This window comes from Gavia stellata, chromosome 5, assembly GCF_030936135.1.
Source record: "Gavia stellata isolate bGavSte3 chromosome 5, bGavSte3.hap2, whole genome shotgun sequence".
Taxonomy (NCBI): domain Eukaryota; kingdom Metazoa; phylum Chordata; class Aves; order Gaviiformes; family Gaviidae; genus Gavia; species Gavia stellata.
In genome coordinates, this window is record NC_082598.1 from 49,230,629 (window position 1) to 49,253,870 (window position 23,242).

At 42.9% G+C, this 23,242-nt stretch overlaps 1 protein-coding gene across 1 annotated transcript in view; it reads right to left on the reverse strand.

The window, feature by feature from the left end:
- Positions 1 to 15,117, reverse strand: part of FHDC1 (FH2 domain containing 1) — a 30,815-nt gene extending 15,698 nt beyond the window's left edge. Inside the window, exons 1-3 of the mRNA XM_059818105.1 lie at positions 14,635 to 15,117; positions 7,577 to 7,638; positions 6,899 to 7,001 (exon numbers count right to left, since the gene is read on the reverse strand). Coding sequence (XP_059674088.1) covers positions 6,899 to 7,001; positions 7,577 to 7,638; positions 14,635 to 15,117 — 648 coding nt within the window. The remainder of the gene's footprint in view (positions 1 to 6,898; positions 7,002 to 7,576; positions 7,639 to 14,634) is intronic.
- Positions 15,118 to 23,242: the final 8,125 nt, after the last annotated feature.

Here is a 23,242-nt window from a genome sequence, read left to right on the forward strand (position 1 = left end):
TTCTAAAGATAAACAGTATACCCATTTTTTTGAGGCCTGAGAAAACTCCTAATTTACAGAGTCATTCAAGAAGTCTGCCAACAAAAAACAGGAAAGACCAGACTTGACATTCCTGATATTTCTAAGGTGTTAAACGAGCAAGAAACAAACCCAAAATAAACACTTTTTCCTACATCATGAAGTGGGGAGTGGGAGACATCTACTATCTCAGTTAGTCTTTGCAGGTGTTCTTTAACCTAGCTTCCAAAAAATAGTGGTCTGCAACCTGAACAACAAAAACTGCAAATTCTCCAACCTCATTTTAGTATTTTGCAAATACCAAAGTTTGCCTGAAAAGGATACAGGCATTCAGACTGGGGGGGGGGGGGTGTGGGGTGTGGGGTGTGGAGAAAAGCAGCCCACCAAAAACCCACCCCGAATCACCAACATGAAGATCATATAAACCACAGGCAATTATAGGAAGAGGCAATTTTAAGATTTAAATGCACAAAAAGTGAACAAGAGATCCTGAGACACAGGAATATTAACTTATTCATGCTACCTGTACTATATTTAAATATATTTTTGACAGGAAATAGCAATAAATGTTATCCATGTGGAATGTTAATTTTACAGACACTGGATGAAATCCTCTTTCTTCTACCTGATTTTATTAGGAAAAATGTCTGGAGTGGTACAAGGGAGTACTAAATCCCAGAATTCATCCAGAGAAGGAACTTTCCTACACATGCACAATAGAAGACATTGACGAGGCTGCCTTCAGATGGGATGTGAATGTCACAATGCAAAAAGCTTTGCGCAGCAGTCAACCCAAAAGACAGTCTGTGTAATCAGCCCTAAAACAAAGATGTGCCCACCACCTGGTTACACTTTTTCCAGCCCACATCAGCCATCTTAACCTCCATTGTCTTTGCCTTAGATGCCCAAATCTATCTTCGTAAGAAACAGCAAAGAAGCTCACCTAACAAGCCCAAAACCCAAGCAAGTTGGAGGATAGTGACCCATTCCACAAACAGACAAAACAGAAACACGGAAGAGTTAAGGTCCTTTTCATCCTGGAATTCAGCACAGCATAGCCTGGTTCTCCATACGTGTTTTAAGTTTTTGACACAGGAGACTAAATCCTCTGATAACTTGGCCTTAAAACAGTAAAGAGTCTGGGGAATAGCTAAGATAAAGTTAGGATAACAATTTATTTTGTGTTCCCTCTTTATTACAAATTTCATAATTGAAAAAGACCAGTTATCTCACCACAAAGCAGAAATAAAGTTATTTAATTGACACTACCTATAAACTAAAAGAACAGCTTCTGAACCCCGAAGCTAAAAATTACTGAAACACGTTTTGGGTGGCTGCCCCTACATGTTGCAAGGGAGGCTACTCAAAAGCCTGTGGGATTAGCCTCTTCTCTCTGCAGCCACGTTGTCCACGTCTTCCCAAAGAGAACTGAGATTCTCTGATAGCTCCTAGAAGTGGGGTCAAATTCAAATACCAAATGCAGCCAGGAACTGCGAAGAAACTATGGGGATTGACAACAATGTTCACTATTAAACATGTTAACAGATACAGTAGATCGGTTTATAATTAGAACACAAAAGAGTTAAAAAAGGTGGTTTATTTTAAAATCACCATGAATAACTTCATCAGTTCTGGCTTTGACCTCCTCTCTTCAAACACAACAAAATCTTTTCCAAAACAGTATGCAGCCACGTACCACGGTACGGCAGTGTAATGTATACATGCAAGAGAGCATAATTACATTGTATGCTCAGTTCTGTATTACTCAAATTGGTGCAGAGTTACTAATTTAATTTTTCATTATATTTGTATATAGAATATGCATTTGCACTGTCCATGCATGCCCATGCACACTAAATCAGATTTTAGATACAGAAGTTTCTTACATATGCAATTTGCTTAATTTTAAAAACAGTTATGAAACAGAGAAAGCCTGATCTTTGATTTGATTTGTGAAAAATTGGAGTAAATACACTTATTGCAAGTATCTCATTATTCCTCACTGACAGGAAAGCTACTGCATTCCTGCCACTCAGGTTTTCAGTCATTTTTGAGCTACCAGTAGCACTTATTTACAGCTACTGGGATTTTACTTTATGGCGTAAACCAGGTATGTTGCACTTCTATGCAGGATCTTTGAAGAAGAGTATAAACCAGTACACCATTCATCCTCATATATGCTTGTAACTAAGTATTTCCCCGCATTCCGATCAAATAAGTCAAATATTCCCCACATTACAAGTAAATAAGTAAAGCCAAGTGCAATAGTCCAGAGGAGTAAACATTTTCTGGTGGGTTTTTTTTTGGTTTTTTTTTTTTTACTATTTGTATACCATTGCAAACATTCAGGGCACTAAAGAAAAACAGAGTTAAAAAATACCAAAACCCCAAAAGGCATCACAGTGGAATCCAACTACAAGGGCACGTGGGAAAGCAGCTAATGTATTAGGTGGGAGGGCACCATGGGTCACATGCCTGGGCAGTGGCAAGCCTCTATCAGCAAATGATAAAAAGGAGAAAAACCTGCAGCTATCATAAGGGGCAAAAAAGGAAGCAGGACATGAAAGCTATGAAGGATGGTCAGCCATATACAGCTCTGGCTGGGGAAAGAAGGGGGCAGTTAACTACACAAACATGGTTTGAAAAGGGTAGAGCTGACAGACAGAAACAATTCCAGTAAAGCAGGTGACAGATGACTAGGGTTTTAAAACAGAGTATACGAGCAAAGAACAGGCTTGAGACATTATAAAGGAAGTTAAGACACTGTGTTGATAGCCTGGGTGTGCATATGTGTGGGTGAACTGATTAGCAGTATGATACGCTCTCTTCTGTATATATTTAAAGTACAAATTCTGGCTATTCTAGCTCATTAAACATTGGACTCTCTCAACTTTTACCAGTCTGGGCCTGCTGAAGAGTGCAATGGTATGCACGTAAAAGCAGCTAAAAGCTTCTCCTCTGCTTTGGTCAGGATACCAGTGAATGACAGCTGTCAGCCATTTTTACAGGATATCATTAAGAAAGAGCTAGGAATCAGAGAAGGCCGTTGCATCAGTCAAGACAAAGGCTCCCTGGAAAAAAACATGAACTGCAAAAGGGATGAAGCAGAGGAGATTCCAAATAGGAATTTCTTCCTCTTACAAAACTGCTAACCACAGTAAGGTACAAACAGCAGGACTTCTAACAAGGCTTACACAAAATCAGTGATCTTATCTTACTTGTTAAGGTATTGAGAATTTTTATACCTTTTCCTGGTCTTTTTTTTTTTTTTACCCACTGTATGATGGCTAGGCTGGTGCCGCACCCACAGCCCTGAACAAAACGTTGAGTGGAACCCTGCAGCAAGCTCCAGGTTTGCCAGCTTGAAGAACTTGTCAAGTTTTTAAAATTACACATTTGAAATAACCAAATGTTTTCAGTTTGAAAAAAGGCTTCACAGCAGTGCCAATATTTCAATAATGGTCTTACTCAGTTTGACAAAAACATCCAGCAAAGAGCCAGTATTTGCCATTTATACACAAAAATCCCAACAGCTTTCATAGATCTTTCATAGAAAACAGCTAGAAAATTACTAGTACTGACACCTATTTCTGCATGTAAACAGAGTTGCCATATTACAATACTGCAAAAAGAAGTAATAATTTTAAAGACAACAGATGTTAAATGTATTTGTTAGGCTGAGTACTTAACCTCCATTGTCAAAAAGCTGTTCCATCTCAAAGACACTGGAACATCCATCAGGTGCCTGAGATAATATGGACTGAAATGATGTAAAATATTTCACATATGTCAAACTGGTGACCAGGGGAACAATGTGACTGTATATCACAACACTTGTAGATAAGATAAGATTGGAGTATAAAGCCAGTGTTTATTCACACTAGATAAACTGTAAAGGTTGTTGGTAAAAAAGAAGAAATGTGACAGTCCAGAGTTGCCCTTTCTACAGCTATGACCAGGAATGGTGTTCCTCTCTCCTTCCTTTCACTTTCACAGACTAAGGATTTATGGTACCGTATAAAAGAAAAAGTAGAAGGCATCTCCAAACACAGTTATGGGGGTGAAGCACATGCCTGGCAGGGGGTACTTGGCTCTCATTCCAATCTGCAAGACAACTGTGCTACTGGGAAATGTGACTGTAAATACCTGAGCTGCTGAAAAGAAAAGTATACAAAGAGGAACTGCAGAAGCCCACCCAAGGTTACACCAAGAGAGTTAGCACTGGTAACTGAATAACAACTAACCTTTTAGTTTCTGACTGCTTAAGTCTCTGCTCAGAGTACTTCTCAACCCCTACAACAACAAAGCAGGTCTTTAGGAGAACGGGAAGTATCTAAGGGTAATCCCAGGGAACCCTTGCTGAGGACAGGTGCAACGTTCTGCAGGGACAGGCCAATGTGATGACATCTTGCCAAAGCTATCTCATGTGATACAACAACCAGATCAAAAAGAAATTAGAAACTATTAAACAGAATAGGGAGCAGCAGAGCAAATAACACCTCTTTATCTGATATGTCTAGTGATTTTGGATTATTTGTATGTGAAGAGGGACTGTATAGTTCTGATGGCTTCCCCTTAGCAAACAGTAAATCACGATTCCAGGCGACAGGTATTCAGACTAGGAGGCAGATAATAAACTAACAAAAAAGAAGGGGACATACAAGGAGAACAATGAACATACATTCAGGGGAAAAAAATCCTGAAAAAGACGAACAAAAGCTCTGAGGCTCCTAAAGAGAACAAATTTTTTAACTGACTACACTAAAACTTTAGGAGCCACAGTAGTAAATGAGTTATTGAACCCACTTATTCTTTGAACACTTGAAGCATAAGGACATGAAGGCACCAAAACATTTTTCCGTATGAGCAGAAGCATCAGTCCCTCACACTCAGGACCTTCTCTGTCCTGCCCCCCCACCCCAGCTCTCCTGGGGAAAACTCCCAAGAAGTTAAACAATTACGGGGAGAATAACAGAGGGAAAGGGGGCCTTTCATTTTCCTGACAGTGAGCAATGAGATCTCTGAAGCATGTAACTAATTAAATACATACAAATACCTGCATGCTGGGAACAAGTCTCTTTCCAGCCTTCTCTTGGGAACAGCAACAAATCTAACATCCAATGCCCCTTAATTTCTAATACTCCTCTGCACCATAAAATCTCCTCTATTAATTTGTCAAGCACCTCCTTAAAAGCACTTCTTAAGTGCTCTGGCCCCACTATCTTCAGGGGCAGGCCTGTTGTCAAATCATCTACTAGGAAATAAATACACCTTTTCACTCTTAGCAGCACCTACTGGATAGCTAAAGCACCTAGCTGAGTATTACGAACAAAATTCTGATAAAATTCAACTTATATTACAATTCTAGCTGAATTACAACATTTATATCACATAGGAGTATAGTATTTGAAAGATTTTCTACTTGTCATAAAATAAAAACCAAGATCTAAACCAGAAAGAGAAAAAGAAAAAAAATACCTTTCTTTCAGTCTAATTTGATGCATAGACACAAAGTTAACTAGGAGTCACTTTCTTTTAGGTTAGTACTTCACTGTTTTCCTCTGTCTGACTCTTTCAGAGAAAGGAGATAAATTCTGTTTAAATACAGGAATATGTTTTGAAATTCAAACAAAGAGGGAAGGGGGAATAGTTTTGAGCTCCCAGAACTACTGTCGTGTCTTTTTTTCAGATTAATTACATTCCAACTTGTTGATATCCCCCAACTCTAAAAAATATATTAATCAAATATAACAACATAACACAGTTTTTACAAGATTCCCTGAAAAAGCACCCAATTTAGGGTTATGTATTTGACAGCAAAATAATACATGTTTTGCTGTTGACCGGATCTGAGATTTGCTGCTGCACAGAGAAAACAGAGTGCTTTGACAGTATGACCTTGAAGTGGTAAAGCATGTGAGTTGAGGTTGATCCTTATGTGGACGTTAACTAGCAATTTCCCAGGTTTCAGCCATCACTTTGATGTGAAGCACTCAAGCAATTCTAATGCTAATTTTGCCAAGTTTGTGGTGTATGTTTCTCTCAAGTACATACAAATGGGTCAGTGCATATACATGAGCAAACAAGGAACTGTGCATCATTAAGCAGGGCTCCCAGTTCAGTGATGAAGCTTCACCTCTTTCATCATGTGAATGGTCTTGAAGGTTGGGACTGGGAGGGGAGAAAGCAGCACTTTCATGTTGGTCATATGGTGAGCATGGGGACATTGCAGAAGGTGCTGCTGGTAATTCTGTGCCTTCTAACATGTCTCCCTTGGAGCTCTAAGCCATGTTAGCAAATTCTATGGGTGCTGCACAGCCGAGCAGCCTTTCTGCCCTGTTGGAACCCAATGACCTGGGCCCAGGAGCAGGCAGATCCCAGTGCACCAAGCAGGCAGCAAACCAGAAAGGAGAAGAGACAGTAGCATAGGGCTACCAATATTCAACTCGCATGAAAGCATGAGGCAGGTGCCAAAGAAGTGAAAACTTAATTTGTTTGCATTAGGATATACTTTGATTCTGAGTTTTCTGACCCCCCCCCAGAGCAGAGTTATCTGCATACAGGAGAGTTCCAGGTCTTGCTAAAATGTTTATGGGACAAAAGGGACGTCATAAGGGACATCAGAGAAACAAAAATATATTATCACTACTTTCATTAAGAAGCACCTTAAAAGTAGGTGAAATTACTTGATGTGAAGGGTATGACTACACTGCAACCTCAATACCACATGTCAATTGAATATTAAACCTTTGCACTCAGTGGTTTCCTATTCCCTGGCCTCAGGAAGGCTTTGGGATTCCTCTTTTACAGACCTTCATGTTGGAATCCCAGGAAGTAGAACTCTACAAAATAATAACTTCCATGTAAAACCATTATTTACCTCCTCTGCTTCTGGTAATAATTTAAGAAATTCATGCAGCAGTTCAGAACCATAGGGCTCACTTCTTCCATGATAAATATCTTCAATGATGGATTCAGCAGACCTTGAAAAAACAATTGAGCATACACATTTCTAACACTTGCAGGGTGAATAGCTACACAAATTGAAAAAAACCATGCCTGGGCTACTCAAAGGAATTATAATGAGGTTATGTATCAGCGTCCACAGCAGCATTGTTCTAACACCACTTTCAGTGATGCCTTTACTGAAGGACAACATTATCAGTGAATAAAGATAGCATTAAAACAGCTCACTCTCAAAAAAAAATTCCTCACCTCACCCCTTTCTATTAATTCTTTATAAAGAAAGGAAGCGAGTGAAAAGCCGCTCTCATGCAGTATTACATGAGACATAAGGGCTTCGCTTAACTATTCCTGAAAACTCACTTCAACTAGTTAACACTAACAAACTCTCAATGTTTGGTGCTAAGTCATAATGGCACTCAAAACTAAACATATTAGAAAACAAATTATGAAATATAGTTACTTATGACAAACCTGTGTAGAACTGCAAACTACACAAAGAACAGAGCACAATATACAATACATTTAATGAGAACTACAAAGAATTTCACACATCTGTAGCTTGCACTAGCTGCATGGAAAAATCAAATCTTACTTTTTGAATTGTTTGAGAAATATCCCAATGTTCATACTTCTTTTTGCATCCAAAATGGAAACCTGAGAGAGAAAGCAAGAGGTTAATCTACCAATACCTAAGAAAATAGCATATAGTGCAGATATCATTTCTTAAATTGCTACAGATAATTGCTTGCAGTTGCCACCAAATCACAGGCCGAATAAATACACAGAGTGACTTCTCATCAACAAAGTTCATTATTACAGAGCTAGTTTTTACCAGGGAAATACATAGCATACCCACAACACCTTTTTCCAAGTGAAGTAAAAAAACCATAGCAACACTTATAGAAGGAAGGAATCAAGATAAGTTCTACTTCATTACAAAGTAAAAACATTCTTCTTGCATATTTCACAATGCTGCATCTGTAAAATGTTGCTTATCAAGTAATACATTGTATTGCATTCGAAGGCCCCATGGTTAGGGAGCACCACACTTTAAAACCCACGTATTTCAAAGGTTTTGTAATAAATGTGAGGATGGGCTTTCTAAGCAGAGGTCAGTATGCACTACTGATTTCATTCACACAAACTAACAGCCACGCTGATCCTCGGAAAGGTAAGTAAGTCAATCTTGAATCAAAACCTGAGACAGATAATGCTCAAATCTGTTTGCTTTATCTAGAAGAAGCCCATTATAAAATAACAGTTTCCCCCCGCTTTATATTTTAAAGTTGATTTGCTATACCATCTTACATGTACAATTCTGGAGATTAAGCAGAGAAAAAAAAAAACTTTTTTTCTCTAATTAATTTTTTAAAAAAATTTAAATAAAAGTGTTAATTATTTTTATACTCGTTTTTCTTCCTGTAACAGCATACATGTTCAAACCTGAGATGTTTGCCCTGTTTTAGTGAATCGTGTCCTTAAGGTTAAAATTTTACCACAGCTATTTTGGTGATAACAGCTACAAAAGTCATGCGATTTACAAGGACGAGAGAATTGTTTCATGTTAACAGTGGCACCCGACTGCTACTATAAAACAAGACTGCTGTTTGACTCATGTGATGTTTGAGGTTTTGACAACTGGAAAGGTGTCTTGACCTCTGTGACAATGCACAAATTAGAAATACATATATAAATGCAATGTTGGCATTGTCACCAAATTGAACTAGCTTGCAGTCAGCTGGTGACAGTGAAAATACAGGTATGATTAATGTGCTATCCTCAATGTACACCCAGGAGAAAAAAGTGAATAAAATTAGAAAGTTTTCTGAAATTTGGAATTTCCTCTCTTCTGAAACCAGCAAAGACTAGAAAACACAGGAAATATCAGCATATTAGTTTTAATTAGATGATTGCTAGCCAGAAGCCCTTCAGTTTTAGCATATGCAAAGATAAGAGGACAGATTATGGTTTATTCTCTTGTTATCTTAGGAGTTGAGAGGCCCCCAACAGATCATTAAGGAAAAGCCCCTTAACACAGGACAGGTTCAACTATCTCTCCCCCTGCAGTATCTAATCTTTTTCAAATGTTTTACTGCAGGGACCTCTCACTGACCTCTCAAACTGCAGCTCCGGTCTCCAATTGCTCTGGCCACTTCTAATTCTCTGATTTCTCTGTACTAGTTTAAGCCTATAAGTTTCTCCATCATGATCTGGCTTTTGGTTTGTTGGGTTTTTTTAAAGCATATTCACAGTTAACCTTCTGTACATATTATTTTCAGTCACAGTCGGTAACTGTTACAGTAAGACTGACCATCAGCTGGGTAAACCGTTGGTTTCCGTGGCACAACTCACATTTACAGTACAACCTCAAACAAAACTAGAGAATTTTTTTTAACATCTTCCCTTGAAGAAAAACAACACATGGCAACATATACAAGTGTATTTGCCTTATGAGCACAACATAAAAAAGTCATAGCTGTTCTTAAGTACAAGGATTTTATACATACTTCTTGCTCTGTATATGACTGTAAGCTATTTTTTCCTGTGATTTCTTGTTCCAGCACACAATCAAAACACATTGGCTCACTTTTTGGTCACCCTTTGCTTGGTGTCCACTTTAAGATTATCAAAAGTGTTTGAAAAAGCCGTCATTACTTAACTACCTTCAAGAAGTTTCCAGATGGGAGCATGAGGAGGAGAAAAGTGGAACCTGGCAGATACTCCATAAATACAAGTTCCTATTCCTACTCCTTGCACTCCTTGCAAATACGGTTATCTTCCATCTCACATTCAGTTGCATATTACATTCATAATCTTAGCCTTAACATCTGTTCCTAACATCTACTCTTCTTCCCCACCAAGCTTTCATTCCATTTTGTCCTTGCAGAAAGCTGTCTGCATATGACTTCCTGCCAAGCTGTTGCTTCTTACCCTTTAAACATTACCCCAGCTTTTTATAAATTCTGTTCAGTCTGCTCCTATCTTCTGTTCATACACACCTTCAGCACTGGTGCCAGCATAGCATGTTCCAAAACTCTGTTTGCCACCTAAAGAGATTTTAAAGTGCTGTCCACCAGTAATACCCTTGGACTTCTTGACTCAAAAAGTTACACTGGACTGTAATTAAGAATTGAGAACAGAATTTCCCAGTCTCACTGGGATTCTCTATACCAAAGAAAACTCTCAAATGGTTTCTTATTATTTACTTTAGATAAATTCAGGAGAGCTTTCTCCACTCTCGTCTTCTTCAACTCTCCTGCCAGAGAAAGCTATTAAATTTTTGTTTATCCTACTCCGGAAATACTACAACCCTCTGAGATGCTTTGCACCATCTCAACACCTGCACTTTGCCAGCCAATGCAAGTGTCACTGCCTCACACACATACCGCCTCTCTTTCATAAACAATGCAATCTTTGAAGCAAGGACAGCTGATTCACTCATGAATCTGCTTCTCATCACCATAGTATTCAACTCAGCGTCCTTCTGAAATCTGCAGCAGGCACAGATCATGTGGGGCAATAACAGCATCAGTTTGACAAATGTTAGTCCACCACTGAAAGATTCACAGTTTTAGATGTATTAAGGGAAGGGGAAAATTAGCTTGAGTACCATAGTGAAGTTGTGATGATGGTAAGAGGAAATCTACTCCTGAACTCCGACACAAATTTGCAATCAACACAAAAGATTCAAAGGAGTGTTCTGGGAGACACAAAAAGCCCCACATCAATACTGACTTTGTAGCAACTGCAGAAATGCAACACTAGTTTCTTGCCATGAGATTGTCCATGAGGAACAGGAACATGACAAAGTGGATCTATGACAGATTAGTGAAAGCAAAACATTATATGCATTCTTTGGATAAGAACAATGGGGTTTCACATGGTGGGATATAGTTTACAAATTACAGCAAGCATGGAACAGCCTGCTAGCGCAGGCTCGGTGCTGGAGGTTAGGAAGGATATAAACAACTTCCTGCTTCGGCTTCCACTTGACTTTACAACACACTAACCATCACTGTGGAGTTTAATATTTTGGCCTCCACTCTCCGAGCCACAGGGACTGCCTGGAGCAATTGAGGAAAGGTGCACTTCCACAGTGCGGCAGTGAACCTAGCAGTTTACTACAGGGCTGTCCCGCTCCATGTCGTCCTCCCTTACCACATTCCTAGCCTGCTCTTTCCCTTGGGCAGGCACTGGTGCTCATCTCATTGGTTTTTTGCTGTGTTAGTCGTCTGCTGGATTAACAGGTTGAATAAGCTCTCAGGAAGGTGGAATGAGCATCAGAGCCAGCACAGGGAAAACAGAGAGAGGGCATGGCTAGAAGACGGGAGAAGAGACATCCTGTTAGACCCTTCCATTTTCCTCTCTCTCCTCCTCTCACTAGCCCCCTTCCAGGTTCTGGAATTCACTGCACTCTTTTGCAAGCCACCACTAAAAATAGCAGAAAACTACTCCAGTAGAAAACAAACAAAAAACCCCAACCACATTGTGCTCAGCTACTTACTTATACCTGTTTACAGAGGGTCCAATGTCTGCCACAGACAGCGCACAGATGGGGGGAGGTGAGGGACAGGAGCAGAGGGACAGTTCAAGGGAGAAAGCAAGATCTGCTCCCTTGGCTGGCAACAAGCTGTCCTGCCCGCCCCACTGCCAGGCTAGCTATAGCCTAGGTGAGTGTTATGTTGTACCATACTCTGACACCACTAAAGGATGGGGAAAGTAAATTGGTGTGTAAACTTAACTCTACACCCCCTATTTTTCAGAGGCTCAAATTACATGAAACCATAGGGCAAATTAAGCCTTTAGTCAAGGAAACATGTTAATTAATCTCCTAAGGGTTTGGTGAGGGATTGTTTACAAAAAGGAAGGCATTTGCTGTAGGAGTTTGACTCAAATCTCAAAAGGGACTTCTGTTATAATGATGATGTTTAGTGCTAAGCCTCCAGAATTGAGATTCAATAACCTGAGTCGGGCATCTAATTTCCCTGTATAAATCACTGGTGAGTGAGGAATTAAAAGGACATGCAATATTGTAAGCTCCTACATGAAGACAGCACTTTTTCCAAAACTGCTCATGATTTCATGATCAACAGCAATCGCTGGAGAAAGTATGAAACCCCTGTCTCCACCACAGTCTCTGGGGGAGTGCCCTCAACACTGGCTGAAGAGTCGCTCTTCACCACTTCCACTGAAGCTATGCCAATGCACTGAGAGGAACCCCACGGAGCCAAAACAGCAGACTCTCCAGCCATGCACTTTTGTACAGCACTTTGAACACATGCTGGTTTTTTTAGACTTGGATCTAAGCAATCCTTCAATTCACACACTTTAAGTTATCTTGAAAATTTGACATACTACATCAACTAGACTAATTCCACTATTTAAGCTCCAAAGAACATTTTTTACTGCTAGACCGTAAAGCATTTTCTAAAATCAGCTGTGTTTCACACAAAAGGAACAGAGGTACTGAAACACAAAATGTCTTGTCCACCTTCCTGTGCCAGGCCAGCAACGCAGCCAGGAACAGAACTACAGCTTCCTCAGCCCCATGCTAACGTGCTCTCCACAAGGTCACACAGATGCTGTGTACCTCAGCCTGCCCCCAACTCCTTTCAGCCTCCATAGGTTTTACTGCAGTGAACTGAGGACAACCATCATACTTTTAAGTAAGTGAGCAGCAGCTGACAGCACCAATGATGGAAATCACAAACATTGCCTATGCCTCAAATCTCCATACTCTTGCTGAATGATGCCTGTAGTAACGTTAAGCATGCGAACTGTTGCGTATCTGGGCTTACGCACTTCCAGTAACACATAGCTCTTCAGGATTATCTCCTTCCCTCCTTGCTGAGCAGCTAGTACTACAAAGTCCATTAACACGCAAGAAATTGCTCATCACTGCCTGACACACTGCTGCGGCATGCTTGACAAAGCTTAGCAACGGAGTTGAACGTTTTGTCACTTAAGTAGCATAACTCAGAGGCAAGTCCTGTTGCCTCACCGCCTGCCACGTGCAAAGGCACCATGGGAGCCCTGAACCAGGGTGGACAGGCATCAAGCAGTAGAGATGCATTGGACCACCGTATCAGCTCCAGACAGATGCACAAAAACACTAACTTGTACTAGGCAGGCTTTTGTTTCCAAGGCACTGTATCTTGGAGAAAGCCTCGTTTTGCAGGCCTGTAATTTTAATCTCTAACACTGCTCTTAACCTCCCCAGGATGCCCCAAGTTTCAAGCTGTACGTGAAAACGCGTGAATTCTGGAGCATGCTGGGGTCTTCTCTGCCCTGGCTACTGTACGCTAGGGGCCACATTCAGTTTATGAAACTTATCATCAATTTTACTACAACTAGATCTTTACCACATGGCAGTCCTGAAAGGGGAAGCCTCTAAGGAAAACACATGGGGCCAGAGTTGTGTACATCTGTATGCAGTACAGGAAGTCCACTCACTGCAATCCTGACTAGAAGATGTACATAGCCTGAAAACAGCTCAGAGGTCAATGACTACCTCTGACAACGGCCCCAATTACTCCCTCCCGATGCCAGGGTTTCAGAGTCTGCAATACACATGCCTGGTTTAAACCCCGTATTGTAGTCTATGTACAACATGCACACTACCAGTACATTGGTTTCTCACCTTGCCCCTGCTGATCTTATTTTGACATCTCCCAAATCCTGCAAGATACCATCAAGTCCCTATTTTCTCACTAAAAACTGATACATTGTTACACCTCTTAACCCCGTGCACTCTGTATTTTGTTTACAAGCTAACATGTATGTAGACACACACCAGTGAGTAAATCTGCACTTCAACCCTCCAATTACTTCACAGAAAGATCACTTGAGACAAATCAATTCAGGCTTCACAAAGAGGCTGTCTGTAAATCAGGGTTTAAGAACTAGAAAAGCTACCGGAGAATGTTTGAACCTGAAAGTGCTTGGTGTATACTTTCTCACCACCGGAACAGAAATCAGTAACAATCTTCAGACCTTCTTGGAAGGTTATTCTAATGTTCAGAAAAAGCAGAGTGATGAAATGAAGTTTTCATTAGCAGGAAAGCAACGTTTATGAAAGTTGAAACTTTAAAATTATCTCAATTAAATAACAAAACCCCTTAATCACTATATTATGTTTTATTTCCTCACTGTCATACTGATACTTCCCTTCCTGATGTCTCTAAGACATCAAGAGTATATACAACATTAACCCTTGCAACAGGATTCTCTTCCCTCCCGCCTGGTGCATGTTTGCATGTAGAACGTTTTGTTTGCACAACAGACACAGTGGAAGAGCTGAAGAGAAAATTTACAATACACCTGTGTTTCACACTGAAAACTCAAGGGCTATCCACCATGAGCAAATACAGATGCCTTCAGCTCCCTCCACTTACTTATATTTATTTTAACAGGTGATCAAATCACAGCACTTACTAAGTTAAAATAATAAAACACTGTTAGCTCTTTGAAAAACATAGGCGCACCACTAAGAACAAAGAGTTTATCCTCCCTGTCTTCCCCCCCCCCCTTCAAATCAAGAAAAATTTGCCGTAAGGATGAAACATGACAGAGAAAGAGACAAAGGCAAGTCAGAATTCACACCAATTCCTACAGCATTATATAAAAGAGAGGTTTTACTTCACTTCTTACCTCCTCTTTAGTCTCTTTAAATGAAGATTTTAAAGATCGACTTCGGGGGTCCTGGGGCTTGGTTTCTTCCTGCTGCCCAAAAAGTTCCTCGATTGTCTTTGTATCAATCTGATACTGCGGTCTTGCAGCAATCGTCCAGATATTGTTCTTACCACGGACTTGTTCTTCAGGGATAGTTTTCCAGAAAAAGCTCCGCATTCGTTTCTTTTTGCTGTGGTTGTCATGCCCATTTATCAGCTGCGGAGGGAGAGGTACGTTTGGCCCAGGGAGTGGAGGGGGTGGTGGTGGGGGGGGCGGCATCCCCGGGGGGAGCGGAGGGGCTGGGGGTGCCCCTGTGAGGGGACATGGTGGAGGGGGCGGCGGTGCTGCAGGCTGAGAAAGGTGAGATGCTGTCGTCGTATCCTCGTTCATTAATCCTGTTGCCACTGGAATAGCCCCATTTTCTTTATCATTGACCAAGGAGAGACAATTCATAACATGCATTTTATGGCCTCTCCAAAGAGGAGAGTGTTACTTTCTTGGATCGGCTTGAAACATTGAGCAGTGAGCGCAGCCACAACTGGTATCACGCTCTCTCAAACTCTAGTCTGCCAGCAGCAGCAACACAAGAGGGGACTGTACCATCTTCGCAACCTACAACAAAGGACAACAGGGAGACTCAGATCAGAGAGACTGGATATTGTCCCTCGCACTGAAAAGGCACTAAAATTAAGGTAAACAGCTGTCAAGTTTTTAATCCAGAAAGGAAACTTAGTGAATCAAAAGTCTTTCCCAAAGCAACTGTATAAAATTTATCCACACCAAGATTTGAAATAGCTTTGGATACCTAGATTTTCAGAACATATATAAAAATAAGAATACCTCTTAAATCGCCCACAGTACAGACCAAATCCATCTATTAATCTCAGTTCGGTGCAGTTTTGTAAGAGAATATATTTATCTCAAATTATTAAAACAAATATTATTTCTCTCCTAATTTTAGATATATATTTTTTTAAAGGTGATTACACACAGTTAGAAAATATAAGCACTCACTATGGTACTGGATTAACTGGATCAAAGAAACCCTGTTTGAATCCTTTTAATTCATGGCTTAAGTCCAAGCTGCATTAAAAAACTGAACAATATGTCCATGATTTAGCAATCTAGCCTAATGTACTACTTTTTTGCCTTCATATTTTCCACACAACTGTCAATAAGGGAAAACCAGTGTGCAGTCCATAAACTCTCTATGTTCACTGAGCATAAACTTACAGTATTTGCATTTTACCATTACTGGTCTGGTTACACCACCTACCAAAATGCACTAAGAGAAGAAAGACCACTGTTTGATTAAGCTGCCCCTTATAGTTTACTTCAGTATCTAGGTTAACATAGTCAGTTCAATAAGCAGAGAGAGAAAGAGAGAGAGGACACAGCGGAGCAGATAGGAACAGTAACCTACACATCCTAAGTGCTGTACATATGCAAAACTTTAAATTGTTAGGAAAGCTTTTACATCTAAATTACTTCATGAAGCAGCTTAACAGGAATCACAACAGTTTTGAGCATTTTTTCTTATATTGTCAATTACTAAGTGAAGATTCTGTTATTGACAGTAAACCTTCAAGTAAGAGTATGACTTCCGTAAAAAGCCACATCTATTAAAACAGGTTTACTTCATAAGTAAACAGAGAAAACAAATTAAGGTATTTCAAATATGGACCAATGAAGAATTCAATGATTTGTAAGTTGTCTCAAAAAAATTTTGGGACTTTACAAAAAAAAAAAAAAATCAAAGACAACACACAATAAAATTTTAGAGGGAGGAAAGACAGCCTCTGAGCAAAAATCAGTCGCAGGAAAAAACAGAAAAAGTTGAAGTAATGTACTGGCACAAGAACAATATAAAATCTGAAATTTGGCACCAATTTAGCCATATGCCTCTTCAGCAGCGTTCACATAGAGCTAATAACAATCCAGATCAATTTGACATTGTATAACAGTGATGAAAAACCTTCGCTATTTTTGCCAGAGATCCATCATGAGAGTGTACATGAACAAACAGACCCAAGTCACAGAAACAAGCCTTAGGGCAAATTCTCTCTTGGTCTGCAAGGACTCAGCCACTCACAGCCTCGCTGAAGTCAACAGAAACTGACAAAATGATCCACTGTATGTTTTCTTCTCAAAAGTTTGCATAGGTAGCAACAAACTCCTCCCTCCTGCTTCAGATTTTCTAACCTTATACCTTACGTTATTAAGGTATTTGCAAGAATAGAAAACATATATAAAAATCTGTATGAAGTTTAAGTCACAGGAATGATGGAAATTATTTTAATGGCAGGGTAAAATGGGGAAGAGCTACAAAGAAAGTGTGTCAGGATAGAGAGTTTCAAATTTAAATCAGCATTAATACCCAGTTGCTATTACAGAGCTCTGTATGTTCATACCTCTCCTCCCAAGTTCATTATCATAGACACAGAGAGGCATAAAAAAGCAGGTGCAAGGTGGTGGAAAGAAATTAACCACTCAAAGCAATTAAGTGTTGCATTAATTTGAAGAAATACTCAACTAGGAAAAAATCTTTTCCTCCCTACCACTTATTTAAAAATGAAAAATATATTAGCTAGTCTTCCACCATCACAAAGCAGTATTCAACAGTTATTATTTTCTACCTTGGGTTCCCACAGATTTTAAAAAAAAAAAAAAGAAAGACGAGAGAGACAGAGACAGACCAACCGACCATGCCCCTGGGCAACGTGCAAGAACCTCATTTTGAAACTTCCAATAAATCTACATGCTTTAAGAAAAATGGGATCAAATCCTAATGAAACAAAGTTGTAAGCGATGAATCATCAGAGTCCCAGCGCTAACACACGAGAATGGAAAACGACTGATCTCAGACCTAAGCGCTTCTGAGTTAGACAAGGGACACTCCTAGTGAAAGGAGTGGAGAACGCAAGGGGAAGAAAACATCCCAACCTAGATGTAAAGATAGATAGATAGAACAGGAAAAACTGTTTTCAAGCCAGCAAGCCCTGTACTGCTTTAGATGAGGTAACCATCACCCAGAACTAGGAAAGGGGAAGAATCATCATTTGGAAGGAAGGCATGAAAGGAAAGACACAGCATAAAGGCTGGCATTCAGCTTTGTCTTCTGACAGATAAGCACAATGCAGGTGGTAAGAGGATGGCGGTCTCAAGTTACCAGAAGACTGGTCAAAATTCCCTTCTCCTGCTGCCTCTCGGAGGAGCGGCTCGAAGATGTTCCCAACACCCCCGCCATTACCGTGGGTGGGAGAGGAAAGAAGCTGGCAGCCGGGACAGGCTCTGGGCCGCTTGTTGCTATCAGCAGGTGCCTCCAAGCAGGAAGTACAGCAAGAGGAGGTGGGGAACAACGCAGCCATTCCCACTGTGAACTACAGATTACCAGAGATATGCTGCCGGGACAGAGATGTGTAACAAAATCCAAGCAAAATTTTAACTCCTAAAGAGCCTCTCCACACTTTTCAAAGGATTAAAGGGAAGGAAAAGAAAGGGACTCAAGAGCAAATGTTTAAGATGTCTCAATTACACTTCATTATTGCATGTTTGTTATCCAAAACAGCCCAAGAAGTGCAAGAGCTCTACAGAAATGTCTTTACTGCACATTCTAATTGTGTCCATATTTGGCATAAAAGTAATATTTTATTTCTTTGTCTCATTCATTGTTTTAGCCAACCTAATCTAACTTGGAAATATATTTCAAAGTTAGAGAGGGTGGGGACAACTTTCTCCCCAGGTAAGAAGACAAACACTCTAAAGTAATTTCTTTCTTGCAAAAAAGGCAGTTGCCACCAAGACGGATGTACATTATATTTGCATACACAAATTAGCAGGTGAAATGCACGATGCGCTGAAGGGCATCTCGTAATTCATACTGCAAGATATTACTCCCTTTAACTCATGCCTTATGTTCTCTGCTGCCCAAGTTCTGTGTCAGGCATCCTCCAAATTCTCATGAGAACAACGCCGATTTTGACACCAAAGCCCAACCACAGTATTTGGATGTCTGGGTCTCAAAAAACAGCTATACAAGAAGGTAAACGGAGCAACTGCAAATAAAGAAACTGCAAACGCTGCCTCATATAACCAGCCGCTCATCTTGCCAAAACGTGTGGGTTACAAAGAAGACGCAGCTCACGCTATCGCAGCAACTTAGCGCTTAACCACTTCACGCATCCAACAAAATCCCTCACACGGCACGCCCTCCCCGCCAGCCGGCCAGGCTGGGGAGGGAGCCCCACGCGGGTTCACCACACGGGCAGAGGGCCCCCGCGCCAGGCAGGGACCCCGCGGGTTTTGTCAGGGGGCTCAGTTCCAACTGTTTTTCGCTCGGGCTCCCAGCCGCTGTGCTCACCCCGCCACGGGGAAGGGGATGCCAGAGGAACAGCCCTCAGCCTTACCGTCTTACCTTCCGTCCGGGGCGGGTGCCTGCCCAGGGCGCGGAGGAAAGGCGGGCAGCGCGTCTCCGCGCCCGCCGCGGGGCCCTGCCGCCGGGACCACCCGAGGGGCCGGGGGGAGCTCCCTGCGCCGTGACTCTCTTCAACAGACGCCACAGGCCACGGGGGAGCGCCGGGGGCTCTCCAGGGGGAAGCTGCGCGGGGGTGATGCCGCCCTGGCGGCTCGGCCGGACCCGGGGTACGACCCTCTCACCTCAGGCTGCCGCCCGCCCGCCGCATCCCGGGCACCCTGAGGCGCCTCGCGCCCGCCGCTCCCTCGCGCCCCGCCCCAGCGGCCGGGCCCCGCCCCGCCCGCAGGGGGCGCCCTCGCGCCCGCCGCGAGCTGCCCGGCCCCCTCCCTTGCAGGAGGTGGGCGGGGGGGCGGCCACGCTCGGCCCAACGGCAGCGGCCCCGGCGGAGAGAGCCGGGGGTCCCCGCGGCTGCCCCCGTTCCGCCGCACGCGCCTGCCGCGCCGGGGGAGCGGCGGCGGCTCCCGCCCGTTGAGAGGGGGCGGTCGGAGAGATGAAGGAAGCGGCGGGGGGCGCCGGACCGCGCGCTGCCGCGGGGAGGGGAGGGAGCCCGTCTGCCCGGGAGCGCTCTCCCCTCTGCCCTCCGGGAAGGCGACGCCCCTGCGCTCCCCGGCCGCGCGGAGCGCCCGCCTAGCCCCGGGGGGACCCGCGCGGAACCCCCCCTCCGCGCCGCGCCCCTCACCTCCGCGCCCGCGGGAGCACGCGGCGCCGCGCGCAGCAGGGCCCGGTGCTGCCGCCTCCTCCCATCGCGCCGCGGCCGCGCCGCCGGAGCGCGCGGGGGCGGGGCAGCGCGCAGGCGCGGCGCGGGCGGGGCCGCGGCAGGTGACAGCGGCGGCGGCCCCCGGGAGGGCCCCGTCTCCTCCCCTGGCCGGCCCGTGCTACCGAAACGCCTGTGCGGGAGGAGGCGACCCGCCGCCCAGCGCCGCGTGCTGCCGGTGCGGCGCGCGGAGGTGAGCATGGGCGTCCGCGGCGGCTCTCGCGCTAAGCGAGCTCCTGACACGCTGTCGGAGGGGCCTACACACGTATCGTTTACCACAGGTATCACCGCAATCACAGCGGCTATTTCTACAGACACAGGACAGCAGTGCTATCAGCCGCGCTCCCGGCTGGAAGGAACAGGCTCCCGCCCGCGGCTGAAGCCTTTCGCCCTCGGCGCTCGCTCCCGGGAAAGCGTCCCCTTCTCCGTCCCCTTCCCCCAGGCACTACCCGCCGGCTCAGCGCAGCAGGCGGGAGGAGGGAGGCAAGGTGGGTGTGCAAACTCGCCTTCAGCAGCAGTCTGAAAGCCAAAAAGCAGACAGCGTGAGAGAACTTCGAGTTGGTGATCACAACCCTGGGAGATACCGCGCTAGGCAGCTCACATGACTTGTAGACACCTAAATGCCAAAGTCCCATCCGCAGATTATACAGCGAACAAATACATTGTTCTAAAATATTTTGCCAAGAGATTCGGTCACATTTCAAAAATAAAACCACTTTCACAAAAAGGGTGAAGAACTTCACTCACGTAAATAGTCACAGCTGTAAGGAACACACACAGCCCACACACCCCAACACTACTTTTTACAGGAGGTCAATTCCGAGGCAGAAGCAGAAATGCTGCCTTGCCTGAGAAAGAAAGGAGGGAGGAAAAAACCTCACCTCCAGCCTTGCACAATCAGCTACCAGAGCTTCTGAGCTGAGCACACGAGAGAGAAAGTAACACCTTGGCACGGCCAGGGATGGGAAGGCAGGAGCAGGAGGACAAAAGCGTGTCTCATCTCGGTGTGGAGTGCCTAACCTGCACCCTGCGGCCTCTGCCCAGGAGGCAGGAACTGGAGGAAGAGCGGGAGGCCGGGCAGCCTCCCCCAGCCCCAGATGTGGAGCCCAGGCCTGTGGCGGCTGAGGTTACACCAGCCCGGCTTACAGTTCTGCAGCCAGAGATCCGACCTACTGGTCTGGCAAGACAGCCCATCCGATTCACTCAATTTAAAAAGATAGTATTAGAACAAAAGGAAAATTAAAACAAAAGGAATGCAATGTCAGAACCCGCTCATTTAAGCTCAAAATTCACTGAGTGAAAACAGCTCAGCTGCAGTAAATGGCAATTCGTATCACACCACACATCTCCGCTTGGCAGGGTTAGTGGCAGCTGGGGAGGACACGCTCAGCTTTGAGCCAGCACGGACATTCCTCGAGAGTGTCAGGTCACCCCTGAGGTCGGCAGTGAGGAAGCGCATTGCTGCTTGGACTGTAGCTGCTTGTGTTGGAACCAAAGAGACTTGTTTTCATTGCTGCCAGTCATGAGCACAAATGTTCACTCGAAAAGACGGAAAGAGCAAGCCAAACAAGAAACTTGCATAATGGCATTGTATTTAAAAAAAACCCCAAAACTTAACAGGGCAGCAGAGGACCTGGAGCCAGTCCGGATGTGAAGTTAAACTGTTAACTTTTCCTCACCCTGTGGGTTTTTTCCCCAGAACTTTTCCAAAACACAATGTTAGCAAATTAATTTTAAGTTTTTCGCTGATTTTTTCCCCCTAAAAATGTGAACACTCAGCAGGCAAAGATTTTGCCCACATGGCTAAAATTCATCCGAGTTACAAACAACTGAAAACAGGTCTTTACAGTAGGAAGTATTAAGCAACTTTAATAATAGGTAGATCGAGCAGCCCCACCTATAATAAGCAACAAATGCACCTCCCTAGAACAGATAGCATTCAGATGGCTTGGTATACTACAAAAACAAATCCTATTGTTAATACTTGAAGATCTCTAGTTAAAGAAATGCTCAAGACAGTTTTCAAGATGACTACTTTTTTTAAAGCATTACTTTTTTTTCTTATGAGACAAAATTGTCTTTTGTAAACTCTACTTTTCTTTAGAGCACAAAGAGCTTCTAACGCTTTAGGCTGAACACAAATTTAATGACTGAACAGATATAATGGGAACAAAGCAATTTATACCACCTGAACAAAAGGTGTCGTCATCTTCATTACAAGCCCTCATTTCTACAGTGTTCGGACAAAGGCAGGAGAGAAAGTTAATTGTGACACTTCAGACACATTAAAACCAAGTTGTGTTTGGTTTCAAAATTAAGCACTGTGGTAGTTAACATCTTGAAACAAAACCCTGCAATTAATTACCACTAATACATAAAACTAGCATGATGCATACACATATGTAAGAAAGGCAAATCAAGACTGAACAGGCAACATTAGTTTTTAGCATTATTTAACTCTTAAGTGCTTGAATTTACAGCCTTCAGTATTCTTTAAAAGGTAGCACGGTATATAATTACTTTTTTTAATTAGCACAGTAAGACATACCATTTGTTAAGTACCATTTTACCAGGAACACATTGCTGATAGCTGAACTGTTCCTGACTGAACCAATGGATTTATGCTGGCATAAACAGTAATAACAGGGCAAACCCACACTAAAAATTTGTTTCAGGTTTACTCTGTTCTATATCTGATCTCTGCACTTAATTAAGAAATGTTATCATACAGCCACACTGGTACCCATCTAAGTTCTACCATCCGGTGATACAAGGGAACTCTGGAAAGTTACTCTTGATCTCTTTTTCTGCTTCTCCTGGAATATCAACTATTTCCATTCCTCCAATAGCTATTATCTTTAAAATGGGTTCTTATAAAGAGATGAGACAGAGTGTATTTGCTCAGAAAACCAAGTTTTTCTCACCTACAGCAATTAAAAAAAGCTGAACATACATTTTGTGAGTGTATTTAACAGAAATACACTACCAATAGTGGACAGCACAGAATTGTTGCTGCTCCTGCCCCCTTTTTAAAAACATTTTTTTTGAAAGGCAGCTGAAGTGTATAAAGTAATGCTTTTGCGCCAGCACTCTCAGCCATAGGAAACAAAAGATTTGCAAACCATAAATTGAGCTTTTATGTCCAAGGCTGTTGCTCTGCAACGTTCATACGCTGCTTCTCTGCACTTCACTATAGGGACTCTGATGAAACAGCAACACATCACTTTTCCTTTCCACAGCTGCTCTATCAATTTATGCCATCCTACTCCAAGGCAGGCACAAGCCATCCTACTTGCTACTCTTACACTACAGGGTAAGGTACTTCCTTAATTATCTTCAAACTATTGCCATGGTGACAC